The sequence below is a fragment of the Syngnathoides biaculeatus genome, chromosome 2 (assembly GCF_019802595.1).
Source record: "Syngnathoides biaculeatus isolate LvHL_M chromosome 2, ASM1980259v1, whole genome shotgun sequence".
In the NCBI taxonomy this organism is placed as follows: domain Eukaryota; kingdom Metazoa; phylum Chordata; class Actinopteri; order Syngnathiformes; family Syngnathidae; genus Syngnathoides; species Syngnathoides biaculeatus.
In genome coordinates, this window is record NC_084641.1 from 20,029,982 (window position 1) to 20,044,636 (window position 14,655).

At 40.8% G+C, this 14,655-nt stretch overlaps 1 protein-coding gene across 1 annotated transcript in view; it reads right to left on the reverse strand.

Annotated features, from left to right (window-relative positions):
- nsfl1c (NSFL1 (p97) cofactor (p47)) overlaps positions 1-996 on the reverse strand; it is a 41,038-nt gene extending 40,042 nt beyond the window's left edge. The window contains exon 1 of the mRNA XM_061839875.1: positions 847-996. Coding sequence (XP_061695859.1) covers positions 847-905 — 59 coding nt within the window. The 5' untranslated portion in view covers positions 906-996. The remainder of the gene's footprint in view (positions 1-846) is intronic.
- Between the last annotated feature and the right edge of the window lie 13,659 nt (positions 997-14,655).

Below are 14,655 nucleotides of genomic sequence, written 5' to 3' on the forward strand. Positions count from 1 at the left end.
TTTAGCATCATTTCCATGAGTTCGGAAGGTTTGCTGTCCCCCAGTCCATTAATAGCCAACAGACGTCGGGCAAGTTCAAAAACCTTGAGAAGGTGAGCCTTGATCCCAGCATACTTATCTCGGGCCGGGGGAGAGGTGATGAAGTTCACTGCTCTGGCCGCCGTTGAGCTCCCGAGTGCTGAGACAACGTGGTAGTAACGCGTGGAATCATCTGAGATCCCGCGGAGGGCGAACTGAGCCTCAGTCTGTGCGAACCACGCTGCCGCGGACGTCTCCCAAAACTCCGGCAATTTGAGGATGGCGGTTGCCATGTTCGTTTCAGTCTCGAAAACGCCGGGACTGACGTCGGGGTCACCAGTGTAGCGCCGGAGAAAAGGAGTCGGAGGCGGAGTGTCGGACACAGAAACAGAACTTGCTTTATTGTTCGACATCACCAAACTACTCGCCTAACGGCGGGAACTCTGTTAACCTTTCCTCCGGAAGCGCAACAACAAAAACAGTCCGTGCGGAACCCCGCACCCCAACTCGAGGTCCCGCGGGTGAATTATGTAAACACCACAACGTGTTTGGGGTAAGGTAGCACGTTAACGTCTGGTTAGCAGATAAATCCATAGTGACATAAAAATTTCACAGAAAATGTATTTTCTTGCTTATCAACTGATGAAGTTTGGGAAAATATTTACATTGCTTTTTCGCGAAAAGGCCTATAAAGATGAAGCAGAGTGAACAATGAACAAGAACAACGGTAAACAAAACTTCGTTCAAGTGAATTAAGCTCATCAGAAAATTAAAAAAAAACTTTACAAACAAACTTTAACAGTGTCAAAGTGAATCTTTCTAACTTACCTGTGGAATGTTTTCTCACAGCCACGAAACAGGCGATGAACGCAGCTACGGGTCAGCATGGTTGTTTAGGGAGTATCAAGATGGCGGATTTCTGCTTTTCGCGACTTCAGTTTTGGTGGCTTATGAGCTATCCGGTCTTTTTTTTTTTTAAGATCAGTGGGAGCCACCTGAAGCTTCCAAAAAAAGTGAGCAGCTTTCTTCTTTTGTATTTTCCGGCAGTGTGGATGCCTCTCCTGCCTCTCACAGGTCAGTCTTAGTACTAGAGCAGACATCTGCTTTTGGGGGGACAAGACTTGCAATTTTCAATGGAAATTGTATTTATTTTTCATGTGGCGTGCAGTGTTGGTTGACCCACTTGCCATTTTTTCCCCTCTTCATGTGTGGGGTCGCTTGCATATTTAAAAATGATTATGCTGATAAAAATCAGTTTGGGTGTAACCCTTTAAGACCAAATCAAATCAGAGTATGGGTTCAGGTTGAATAATAATCTGCCCCCCCCCCGTTCCCCACCCCCACACGCGCACAAACTTACTTTCTTGTCTTGCAAATGTGCTTGTCTCATGGCAGCGACCTAGTTTACAGCCTTGCCTCTGAGCACTCGTTTCCTTTTGAAGATGAAGCGCGCAGTGTGGCATGGCAAGATTTTTACAGAAGCTCAGCAACCAATAAATACTAACAGGCACGTCGCACTTCTCATATCAACACTTCATTTTATTACTGCATTGTTAACATCCTCGAGTGTTCCACTTCACAACGACAACATTTTTGATATATCTCGGACGAGTCAGCAAATGCAAAAACTTTTTTTTTTTTTTTTTTTGCTGCTTACATATTTGGAGCATCCATCCACAAATAACCCTGACTTTGGACAAGAGGAGGGGTTACACCCTGGACTGACCTTAAAGTAACCACAGGACCTACACAAAAAAAAAAAAAAAAAATCATTCACACTCAGGTTCACACCGATGGACATTATTGGGTAAAATGGCATTTCTTTCCTTGCAACTCCACGGTCCTGTTTCCTCTGTTTAGTTGTGAGTGTCCGCCGCCACAGATCCTGTCGGGGAGATGCAGAGGTTAAGAGAGGAGCGACAGATATTTGGAAAAATGAGACTTTAACTCCTCAATGTCATCAATTTATGAGGGCATCAATTAAAGACGATTACAATTCATCTTACATCCACTTTATGCTTTATTTGTGTTGAAATTAAACTTAGATATTATCAACACGGTTACTTCCCAAAACATGTTGCTATCACAAGTAGAGTCAATCATGAGTGCGCTTCCCCACCCACAAGCCCCCAACTAGCAGGGCGCTCCTCACTTGCCCAGCATGTTTGGAAAATACTTGAATATAAAGTCTGTAAAGTCTTTCTCTGTGCCATGCAACGAGAAAAGTGAAAGAACTTTCATTTAAAATATTGATAAATTAAAAATGATACATTAATATTAGGCAGCACGGTGACACAGCTCTAGATTATTGACCTCACAGTTCTGAGGACCGGGGTTCAAATCCTAGCCCCCCTGCGTGAACTTTGCATGTTCTCCCCGTGCCTGTGTGGGCTTCCTCCGGGCACTCCCGTTTCCTCCCACATCCCAAAAAGATGCAACGTTAATTGGATTCTCTAAATTGCCTTTTGGTATGATTGGGAGTGCCACTGTCTCCATGATGTACCCTGCGATTGGCTGGCAACCGGTTCAGAGTGTACCCCACCTCTGGCCCGATGATCGCTGGGATAGGCTCCAGCACTCCCGTGACCCTCGTGAGGATAAGCAGCTCATAAAATGAATGGATGGATGCAATTGCAGTATTATCAAGGTAAACATAAGTGTTTTTCAGATTTTTTTAAATTTTAGTATGTACAATACAAACACTGCAAAAACATCCAAAGTGCTTCACGTAACATTTTATATTTTCTTGATGTGGCTAAATGCATTTGAGAGGGGCAAGGAGATAGTTTCGGTTAAGAGACACCTATCTACCCTAAGAGTCTTCATCATAAATAAATGAATCATAAATTTTAAGTTAGTGTTTGGTCATTAGGTTACGTACGTATTAGGGTTGGAGTTAGGGGCTAAGGTTATCCATCCATCCATCCATTATCTTCTTCTCATGAAGGGTCGGTTCACGTGGGCAGGCTGTGTCCAAAGTGACTCACAAACCACTATGTAGTGCACCATGTAGTGGTTGTGACATTTTGCAGTAGTGTCCAAACGCTGATGCGATCAAATTAAATGCCGTATATACAGTAATGCGCGCAAAATTTCTCACAAAGCTCAGCATAATAGGAAGAAAGCAAAAAAATGGGAGTAAAACATAAAAAGAGTGTCTTGCAAAACCTTGATGAGTGGTGATATCAGTCATTATCGCTAAGTAACTTCACACGAATAATTTCCATTTAGCATATGCGGGTGCGCTTGTGCTGCATGCTTCCAGCTGGGTGTTGTGTTATTGCTGCAGGACGAAAAGAGGACAGCGTTTTAAAATAGAATCATCTTAAATCTCTGTGATCCTGAGAGAGAAAGAGAAAGTGGTGTTGGACAAAACAGATTCCTAAAGAAGACTGCGAGACTTTATGTGGCACACACACACACAGATGAAAAGATTGCATGTCACTTTTATCCTCAACATCAGTGTGTGCTCCTCACAAGCGTGTCGTGTGGTTTCAGCACATTAGTGACATAACGCCGCTTAGCTGAAACACTGAGCGGCCTCAGCTTTGCGCAGGCAGCTGGTTTTTTTTTTTTTTTTTTCGTCTCTCTCCCTGCTGCCTGAAGTGGGCTACATGGTGCATTTGAATCCAATTCTCGTCATCTTTTCACTCCTGAGAGCAAAGCAGATCAGAGGAGCTGGAAATGGGGAGCTAAAAAGGTGCCTGTTGTGTTTGAAAGTGTTGACATTGTGTTGTGGATACGAAGTACGTTGTGTACTTGTGTGGGAAAGGAGAGTGGATTCTTCCATGTCCAACATCCCAAATTTGTGGAAGAATATAAATTTGAAAGTCTCCACATAGATGTCATCAAGTAGGAACTTTCTGTTTAGAAAAGAAGGGAAAAAAAATGAACCAGTTTACTGAATTAGTAAGTTATCGTGTTATTAAACATGTTTAGGTGAATTTCTTTTTTGCAATGGTTAACTCAGTTTTTGTAACTTACAATGCGCAAAAATAAACGTAACCTTAAAGGGGACATATGTTAAATATAAAATATTGTCTAAATTAGCGGATTTGCGCAAGCATCATTTATATGCAGTCTATCATATTTCTATTTCCATTATTACTGGCCCCTGGTTCATCAGAAAAGGAAAGATAAATATCTGTCCTCGTGTGCAGTAGTCTGCTTGGGAAATTGCAGCTCAGAGTCAAATGCACTGTTTAGTTTTGTTTACGTATAAAGATCTATTATAGTTATAGAAATGCTTTTCCTCCATACGGATGGCAGCAAATAGAATGACAACAAAAATCTCAAGTCATTGTTTCTCTACTCAAACGTGTGTGGATTATTGTATCATAATCATATCATTTTCTTACAATGTTCCATGATGTCATAACTGACTCAGTGTGGTTGTCTTCATCAGATAGTTTCTCACAGTTTCAATGACAGCTGCTTTATCAGTGAGTCCCAGCTGCACTCCAACAGGCAAGAAAAACGCGCACACAAACAACACACACATTTGCACTCAACCACATCCTCAATACAAGCAAGGCCGGTGACTTAAACTTTAGTATAGACGTACTGTGCTGTAATTCCGGATTACCTCTCGGACATGAATGAAATGTGCAAACCCACAACTGAAGACTGGTTTCCTCACACACATTCCTGATTGCGCTTCTAAATTCCTGACTTCAACTCTGGTCTGCTGGAATGCTTATGTCATTCACACATACAAAGAAAAAAAACACTTTTATGATCACAGGGAGGGATGGGGATTGATTTAATTAAAGACTATAGAGCTGGTGCACATGACGTCACCATTTTCACGGCGTCATATTGCCAGTCAAACAGAGCTGCTCGACATTGTGGGAGACATTGAACCGGAGGAGAATGTTTACAATAACCGAGACTCGTGCTGTTGGTTGTCACATCAGTTGAGACAGATATTCGAAGAGGTCATTCTATGCAATACCACCTGAAAAGACCAGAAAATATCAATGGATTTTGGCAATTAAACATGATGATGGTGCCCAACCAAAATACACACACGCCTGTGTAGCGATCGCTTCATTTCAGGTAGGGATTATTCTTCTCAATCTCAAATTAACAAGAAGTATTTATAATGCCAAATTGGCTCATTTGAGAACAATGCGTATTTAAAAAAAGAAAACAAACCGTCTGTCGCAGAGAGGTTTACGTGTGGCAGCGATACGCTTCCGTGTACGGAGGAGCCATCTCCCTGTCTTCTTTATTTTTTCCAATCATAGTTAATGAACGTGAGTTTGTGTAAAACTTGGGGTCATTTATTTAAATATTGGTATGTTTATTGAATACTAGCTGAAAAGATTGATGGATTCCGGCAAAGGTTAATGTGTGGTCGAAGGCTTCCGCGTTCACAAGCTGTCAAAACCATTACTATGTGGGATTTATCCTTGATTGAGAACAGCTCCAGCAACGAAGTATTTGGATGTGTCCAGACTTTTATATGCTTTCAAACTCTTCTGTGTAAACCTCGACGACTTACTCACTAGATAAATGTGTAGATCCAGTCATCTAAGACAAGCGGAAGGGAATTAACAGTCCAATTTATTATCAGCGAAAACATCGACTTCGGAATTAAATACAGGTCCTCTATGCCGAGTTTATCTAATTTTTCCACGTATCTTTGTTTATTTTCACCTTCTAAATGTCTAACAGTATTGGACAAGACTCTGGGCGTTATGCTATAAGACATATTTTCGACTTAGCGTTGAACAATGCTTTGCTAGACCAGTCACGTGATTTTAGTGATGTTGGTGCATGGTGCTCGATGGTGCATCGCTACAGGAAAAATCCAAATGTGACCACAAATGATTTATTTTCAATTATCCCATTCAAACCACATTAAAATAATGCTGCTGTTTTAATACGTTACTTTGAAAATTTAAAAAAATGAAATTAGCCCAGCCACCCCTCAGAAAGGTAAAACACAAGTTTTGGATAAATTGTTTATATCAGAGTAGTTTGGGCACTGTTGCTCCCATTCAATCCATTATAGAAAAACAACAGCTTTCACACGTAGTGTAATTTTGTCACTCACATGCAAATACTACACAGGCAAGGCCTCAGAACTGTGAGACAGATGCACTTGACAGTCATTCACAGTGACGCTGGAACCAGAATTTATTTTTATTTAATTTAAACTAGCTCAAAACCTATTCAACTAAAGAATAACATCTCTTTCACGATGGTGATCTGGCCAAGAAGGCAGCAAGTTAAATGTCAAGTCCAAGTCACTTCTATTCAAGATTATTTCAGTGGTTTATTTTCATCTATCCTCTCAAAATGGTCAATGAGTACAAATTGTAGGTCACATTCATGGTGGGAAAGGTTTTGACAACGATTGATCTCGGTCGAACGTCTTTTACAACACAGAAACCTGGCATCTGAACCTGGGTGTGTGGACTTGGTATCCACTGCAGCCTTGTTCACGTTTTTTGTTTTTTTTTATTCTGCCTGGTGATTGTACAACTATGTGCTACTTAAAAGATGCAAACATTATTAGACGACTTCTTGTAGCTAAACTTGCCTTCATGTTATTTTCCAAGGATTTTATTTCATCACGTTTTATTTGTTGTTTCAGCAATATCGGAATTTGCACATTCATATTTTATTGAGTTAATTTACTACTAAGAACTTTGTAACTCAAGTAGTTATTTGGAGGACTGCTTTTTACATGAGTCATATGTTTCAAAAGCAACAGCGCTCTTACTTGAGAACAATATTTGTGTACTCTCCCCACCTCTGCTCCTTGATAACCCCGTGTCACCCTTTCAGGCCACATTAGACTCAAGCGTCATCTGTCAGCTGCAACGAACTCAGTGTAACAAACATCTCTTTGTGCATGATGTATTTTTTTTCATCTTCCTGAGTTAGAAACATTCGTAATTGTTATGGATTCGCCATGGCAATTACTCAAAGGCTACTGCTGACATTCCAATTCCCTGTAGCATAAAAAATGTTCCAAGGTTGTGATATTCGAGGCGGGAGAAGAACCCGAAGTCAGTCACTGACAAGAAAGTAGCAAATACGACTGGATTACAGTATTACAAAGTAATGGAAAAAAATAAACCCTAACCATACAAGCTAGGAGCTAGACAAAAATTACAACTAAGGCATGGAATAAACTTAGAAGGAAATCTGGGAAGAAACAATACCAGTACCAAGAACGTAACTAGAAATTTTGGCGAGGAGTGGACAGCACACCGGAATTTAAATACTTAACATGAAAAGTGGTGGGAGGCATTCACTGATCTAAAAAAAAAAAATGAAAATAAAAAAAAAATACACATCAAGCGGTATGTCGATTGGTTGAAGCCAGTTGGCCGCCATCTTGGTACTCCTAAAACATGTGAATGACATGGTTTACACTTACAGGTTGGATTATGGCGGGGTTTTTCCTCAAAGTTTGGCATGTAGAATTAAAACGGGTCGTGTGAGCTTGACATTTTTTCAGTTCTGGTAACATGAAGGATTTTCAATTTGACTTGGTAAGCCAAAAAAGGCTAAGTGCAAAGGAAAGACCTATAACAGTGTGACTACCAAGAAACCTTGCATATTACCTCAGGCCCAATTTCCGTGACATGTTAACATTTCCCAAAATACACTGTGAAGCACTGTCATCATAACATAGCAAAAATCTAAGCTTTTTTCTCATAAAAACATTAAATTTTAAGTCATTCAGTTAGATATATTTTTGGAAATAAGGACTCGCAATGGGAAAATACATGCTAAACACATTGTTCATTTGTTGTCTCTGCGACATCCTATTTCAGACAGAAACTTAAACTTGTTTACTCGCATTTGAAAATCAAATTCAATTTGCAGAGTTCTGCATTATGAAATTCATCAAAAATTTCACAGAAAATGTGTTTCCTTGCTTATCCATTGATGATGTTTGGGAAAATATCTACATTGCTTTTTTGCAAAAAACCGTCGGAGAGCAGAGAGTGAACAGTGAACAACAACAACCGTAAGCAAAACTTTGTTCAAGGGAATTAAACTCATCAGAAAGTAAACAATTTACAAACAAACTTTAACAGTGTCAAAGTCAATCTTTCTAACTTACCTGTGGAATGTTTTCTCACAGCTACAAAATTGGCGATTAACGCAGTTACAGGCCGTCATGGTTGGTTTGAGGGTATCAAGATGATGGATGGCAACTTCAGTTTTGGTGGCCAATGAGCAATCCAGTCTTTTTTTTTCTTTTTTTTTTAGATTGGTGGAGGCAGTTACATGAAGAGCCTAGCACACCTGACCATACCCACACCTGAAACAAACCAAAGACTGAACCAACATGGGAAACAGAAACGCAGCATTTTCAAAATAAAACACAACCAAACCCAATTTAAAACAGAGGTATTGGTATAAAACCCAATGTTCAAAATAACCCTTAATCGGTTTTACTGTTTGTCTAAAAAAAAAAAAATAAAAATCAACAAGTCATCAAAGCTATGGACTTTGTGTCGGGGTTTATTCTTCAATTAGCCTCTGGTAGCATTGCGAACGCGACATTCATTTGCAGTCTGGACGGATGGGTGAGCATCTGCTTTGGATCGAGTCTTAGAGTCTCCAGAAGTCTCCCACAACACCACAAAAAATGTCGCATGATTTTAATGTTATTATTATTGTCACAAGAGGTGTCAGAAGTTACCAACACTGACTAGCTCTTTTTTCCCCCCATTCACAATGCCCTCCCTTTCCATCCGGTTGTCATTGACACCAACTCTGCATTTACATAAGACAGAACCCTCCACACCACCCCCTACCAAAAATCGATCTGATTTGAACTAGACTGTGACAAATGGATGATACTCTTCTTATTTTGTTATTCTTTATACTTTGTTTGGTTTGATGAAGCAATCCATGAGACGTGTTACAAACACATCTGCAAACTTTTAAATCCGAGGAAAAAAATGGGCTCCTCTAAGCATTTCCAGTAAACACTATCATGGGACACATTTCAAAATTTTGCCTTTTCAGGTTACAAAATGATGTTTCATGTACACAAATGAAAGTTTTTATCTATTTTCGATACCACTTATCTTAATTCAGGTCGCAGGATAGCTGAAACCTATCCCAGGTGACTTTTGTGAGGGGTGGGGGGCGTAGTACACCCTGGACTAGTTGCCAGCCAATCATAGGCCGAGTATCAACAAATTATTATATATTCACACATTCCCACTGATAAACAATTTAGTTTTAATGAAATTTACCGTGCATGTTTTTAGACGCAGAAGGAAACCGGAGAAAACCCAGGTTCGAACCATGACCTCGGAACACTGAAGCAGGCATGCAAACACTAATCCGCACTAATGTTTAAAAACAAAATCATGTAAACATCCCTTTGACTGAACTCACTTCAACTAGTGTAATGTGTCAGTAGTTTTAAAAACATGCCGAAGTTCAATTCACGGCGGAAAAAAAAAAAAAGTACCGTCGATGAGCCGTTCCAGTACATTAACTTCTTTCACGTCCTGGATGGTCTCAACCGCAGTGTCGACTTGTCAGCAGAATTGTGCTGAAGGAAGGGTGGAAAAAAAAAATGGTTCCAGCAGAAATACTTCGGTTGGCCTGGAAAAAAAAGACATGGAGTCTGCAAAGTTGACATTGCTCCGCGGATCTCCACTCTCGTAAAGCACAGTAATAATCATCGCTACTGAGAGAACACGTCAAAAAAAAAAAAGCGTCTTTTGCCGTTTAACAGTGCAGTCCCGTAATTATGCACACTGACAACCATGTTGAAGAGCAAGATTGAGAGGCCATCGTTGCTATGATTGAGATGAATGGATATGAGGAGGACAATGGTGAAATGGATGAACACAGATAAGCGAAGGCCAAAGAAAACGGCATGCAACAATGTGCTAAGCTAACACAGACAACCCACATTCTCTTTCCCACGGGATGGACACACAAACACGTGGATGGACACACATAAACACACACGCAAATATAGCGCATAAAAAAGAAAACACGCACACACAGATCCCAACTGGTTTAGAGGCTTAATCAGCTTATCACAAGCAGAATGTCGATATGAAGCGCTGACATATTCGACATTAATGCTATTCTGGAGATCAGAACATATGGATGGAAGTTCAACTGAAATTGACCCCATTCGAAAGAATTCTGATTATGAGCATTGATTCCTAATAGTGTTCACGGCAATCAAACCGTAAACAAGATTTGTTAATGATAATGTTCTGTAGATGACAACAAGTTGGAAGAGGTCTTCATGCAACACATTTACCAAAACAGGGAGCGTGTGTGTCATTTGTAATAGAAGTGTTGGTCCACAGCAAGGGTGCCAAGACTTTTTTTTGCCCCAAGATCTACTTTTCAAGCAGCCAGCCTCTCGCGAGCTACCAACGACGAGGTGGGGAGGGGGGATGATGATAATGCTCCCAAACCGTTTTAAGGTTAATGTTATGTTGCCTCCTATATTTAATACAGAAATACAGAATTAGCTTTTTGTGTACTGTATTGTCTGTGTTTCATCCTGGATCAGCCTGCACTTTTGACTTTGGCTTCATACCAGACCTTTCCCACTCGGAAAAGAGACAATCTCATCCAGTTTAAACAATTTTTCTTCGATTATTCACATACTCCGACAGTCATTGCATCTTAAAACAACAGCATTTCTTTTTGAACTTTCTCCATTTATATCGAAAGTAAACATAAGCAGCATGTCTAGCTTGACTTTCCTCTACGTTGCCCAGACTATGTTGCTAACTAACGGTGGTGGACGCTGTCATTATAAAACACATTGATAAGCTGCGTAAGTACTGTAACATTAGTAATTATGAGTGTACATCTTAAAGAGCGGGGCAGGGGGGGCGGGTATAAAGGTAAACTATGAAAAAAAAAAAAAGAGTGTGGCGGAGCAGTGATCGTTGTTTGAGAAAGTTCCGTGTGCTGCCTAAAAGTGGCTTCTTTTCATTTTTTACAATGCGTATATGAATTGTGCCATTGGATGAAACAACCAGTCATCCCTCACTCATTGAATCACATTGCAAAACGCCACAAATTGAATAGCTGTATGTTATACTTTCAGTTTGCATTGGATTAATTTTTCTTTTTGCGCACGCGTGCAGTTTAGAGGGAACATTGGCTGGCTTTTTTTTTTTTGTTGTTTTTTGGGCTTGCCGTCCCGCGATCGACCAAGACTGGCTCGCGCTTTACCAGTCAATTGTGATTGACGCATTAAGCACCCCTGGTCTACAGCATGCACCAAACAATCAGCTCTGGAACAGTCCAAATCACCTTTCGGTTCTCACTAGGGATAACCCAACAACCACAGTGCATGTGTCTGCACTCCTTGTATTGAAAGCACATTCCAACAAAGCCCCAAATTACCGAAATTTCCGAGTTGGAGAGAGCAAACCTGAAGTGAATTACCCAAAGTAAACTGTTGATATTCTGTGCAAATGTTGTGTTGGTGGAACTAATTGTAATGGAACTATATGTTTGTGAGAAGAGCTGAGTGTTTATCTGTAATGAAATGCGTCAAACAACACGTATACTAATGTTGTGCACGTGTAATTTCGATCACAACTAACCACACTCACATCCAAACTTTAGAGAGTATGCCCAGTCCCTTCCTCATTGTTGTGTCATGAACACTGACCTTACCTAGAGGCAAGGGAGGTCTGCAGTTCTTTAAAAGTTGTCCAAAATTCCTTTGTTGACCCTTAGATGAGTTGCATTGTTGTTCTCTTGGGGTAATCTTTCTTGGCAGGCCACTCCTGGGAAGGCCCACCACTGTTCCATTTTTCTCCATGTGATGAGAATGGCTCTTCCTATGGTTCGGTGGAGCCCTAAAAAGCTTTAGAAATGGATTTTGTTGCCGTTTCCAGATTAAAAGATGTCAGTTACATTATTTCTTCACTCTTCTGTAATTTCTTTGGATGGTGTCATTTTGTTGTAGTTTGTTTGTTTTTTGTTGTTGTTTTTTTTTTTTTTAGCATTTTTACCTGATTAGGTTTTGTTCTCAAACAGGGTCAGGTAAATTAAACAAAATCACCATTTAATAACAGCATTTTAAGTTCATCTGGATTATATCTGTCTAGTATACACATTTGTTTGGTAATCTTAGACATTTGACTGGGGATACTATCCAAAAATATAAGATTTTCTCACGCTTATTTGCAGCACTGTATCTTTAGAAGCCAACTGAAGCTTTCTAAAATCGTTCAGCATGCTTAATTCACAATTGAGCTATTGAGGAAGCTTGGTGCATTTGTAGAGTAAATAATATAACAATTATCACTAAAATATTAACTTCACCCTAACCCTACATAACCAGTGTTTGCGTGAAAAGAGAGAGAGGGAGAGAGAAGAGAGAGAGGGAGGCAGAGAGAGAGAGCGAGAAGGATTAAGAGAGAGAATGTGTGTTCTGACTGCATGCCAGAACCCAGGTGATCTCTCGGTAAATATGAACATATGGTCAGTCAGCCAAAGAGCAAGCATGAGTGCATGGCACTGACATTGATGCTTGTTTGCATGCATTGTCCGTGGAGAGCACAGCAGGCGGAGACATCCCGGGACATGTGTTCCTTCTTACCAAAAAGCTGCCAGGTCAGAGGGGTCCGCTCTCGGTTACATAACTACAATTCTGTCATGGTGTGAAAACATGGGAATTAGCTTATGCTTAACACGGTGTGATGAAGCCATTCCAACATGGCTCCAACATAAACAATCTGTCCTAGTATCTCGGACAATTCCCGATACGGATTTCCAGTGGACAGCACTGTCTCCTCAAAGGAACAATGATCTGGGTCAGCAATGACTCGGGTATTTTGAAACGCATACATTGAATACAGTTCATTGAAGATAGAGTATCTATGTAAGTGCTTTTACTCTAGCGCTTTAATTTAATCATTTCCATTTCCAACATCACTCATCCCGGTTAGGGCCCACATGGCGCTGGAGCCAATCGCAGCTGACTTCAGGGAAAAAGCGAGCTACAATCTGAATTAGTCGCCAATCAGTCACTGGGCACAATTTGATAATTCACTTTTTGTAATTTGACTTTTTTTTTTTTAATATGTGCTCCTTTTATGTTACGGTCAGAGAGGCTCAATCTGTACTGTGGTATTAGGGAGGCCAAGAGGGAGTACTCCAGGAGGATCGTCCACTGCTTCAGTAACAGCAGTGACACCAGAAGCCTGTAGCTTGGTATTCAGACTAATCCGGACTAAAAACCTTATGATAGATCTGTGACAGCTCCATCTCCATGCTAAAGGAGCCAAAAAATAAATGTTGATTTGCTCGCTTTGAGGCCCATAACAGAACATCTGCACACAAGTCTCCTCATCCTCCTGATGACCAGGTGGTGTCACTGATCTTGGCAGGATCAATGCATGTAAAGCCCTGGGCCAAGATAACATAGCTGAACTCACAGATGTCTTCACAGACATCTTCAACACCTTCTTGAGTCAGGGTGTTGTTCCTGTGTGCTTCAAAGCAACTGGCATTATCCCAGTCCTGAAGAAGTCATTCCATTCCTGCCTCAATGTCTACTGTCCGGTAGCGCACGCGTCCATCTTGATGAAGTGCTCTAGGTAGTCATGAAAAGACACTGTTAGGATTTCTGAAGATTAAAAATAATCCCCAATATTTACAAAAACACCTTACATAATGCTGATGATTCTACATTGCCGCCAGTTTTGACAAAAACATTCTTCAAGGCTTCAATTGCTTCCCTCCTGCCACACACGAACAAAAAAAGATTACCTCCCTGTATGGAGCAATAACTTGAAAAAGAAGCCGTCGGAATGCCAGCGTGAAACGGCACTAAGCAACGTGGCGCCCCGCAGCAGCCGCATGATCAGACCCAGTATGTTATGAAGGCTGTAGATCAAAACCACACGCTGGGATCACGTCTCCCATGATGTCATAGTTGGAAAGGAGTGTGACTTTCAACAAGCTCTTGATGACTGCTGAAGCTGGCGAGGCCAATTACTGTACGTGTCCTGGGACGAGTGTGAGATTGTCACGTGGAGAGAAACAGTACAGAAACACAGGATCCAATTCCGAATGCCCAAGTCACTTTTTACGCTCACAACCTACCACTTAACAGGTTTTGTCGGTCATGATTTTGGTAGCGTTTTGTAAACAACGGTGAAAAACCACCGTGGTCTCGTTGGTTGGAGTTAAAAAAAAAAAAAAAACAAGAGTACAGTATTCAAAAAGTCATGTGAGGTCAGAACAATTTGGAACTCCAGACTTTGTTTTTTTTCCTGTTCTTTGGTTACTAATTCTACAAGATGGCACAACCTCAACAAAAGGTTAAAATAGCACGATACAAGATATTTAGAGAAGCCACGACAGGGAAGGCAACTCAGGCAATTTGCTCGTGGCGCTAGAAGGGGCCTCGAAAGACAGCGGACATTGGCCCACGTCAATGACGCAACTGGAAAACTTGTAAACACCGCAATGACGTTGGGATTCGGGAACCTCGCTATTCCTTCGAGCAGGACTGGTGGTAGGTACACACTTTGCTATTCATTTTACATGTCAATTATTTAAGATGTGTTTGCTTATCCACCTTCCTGGTTTTTGTGTTTGGGTTGGGGGAGTCAAGAGTCTTTCTTTCCTGGGGTTTGAGGTGGTTTA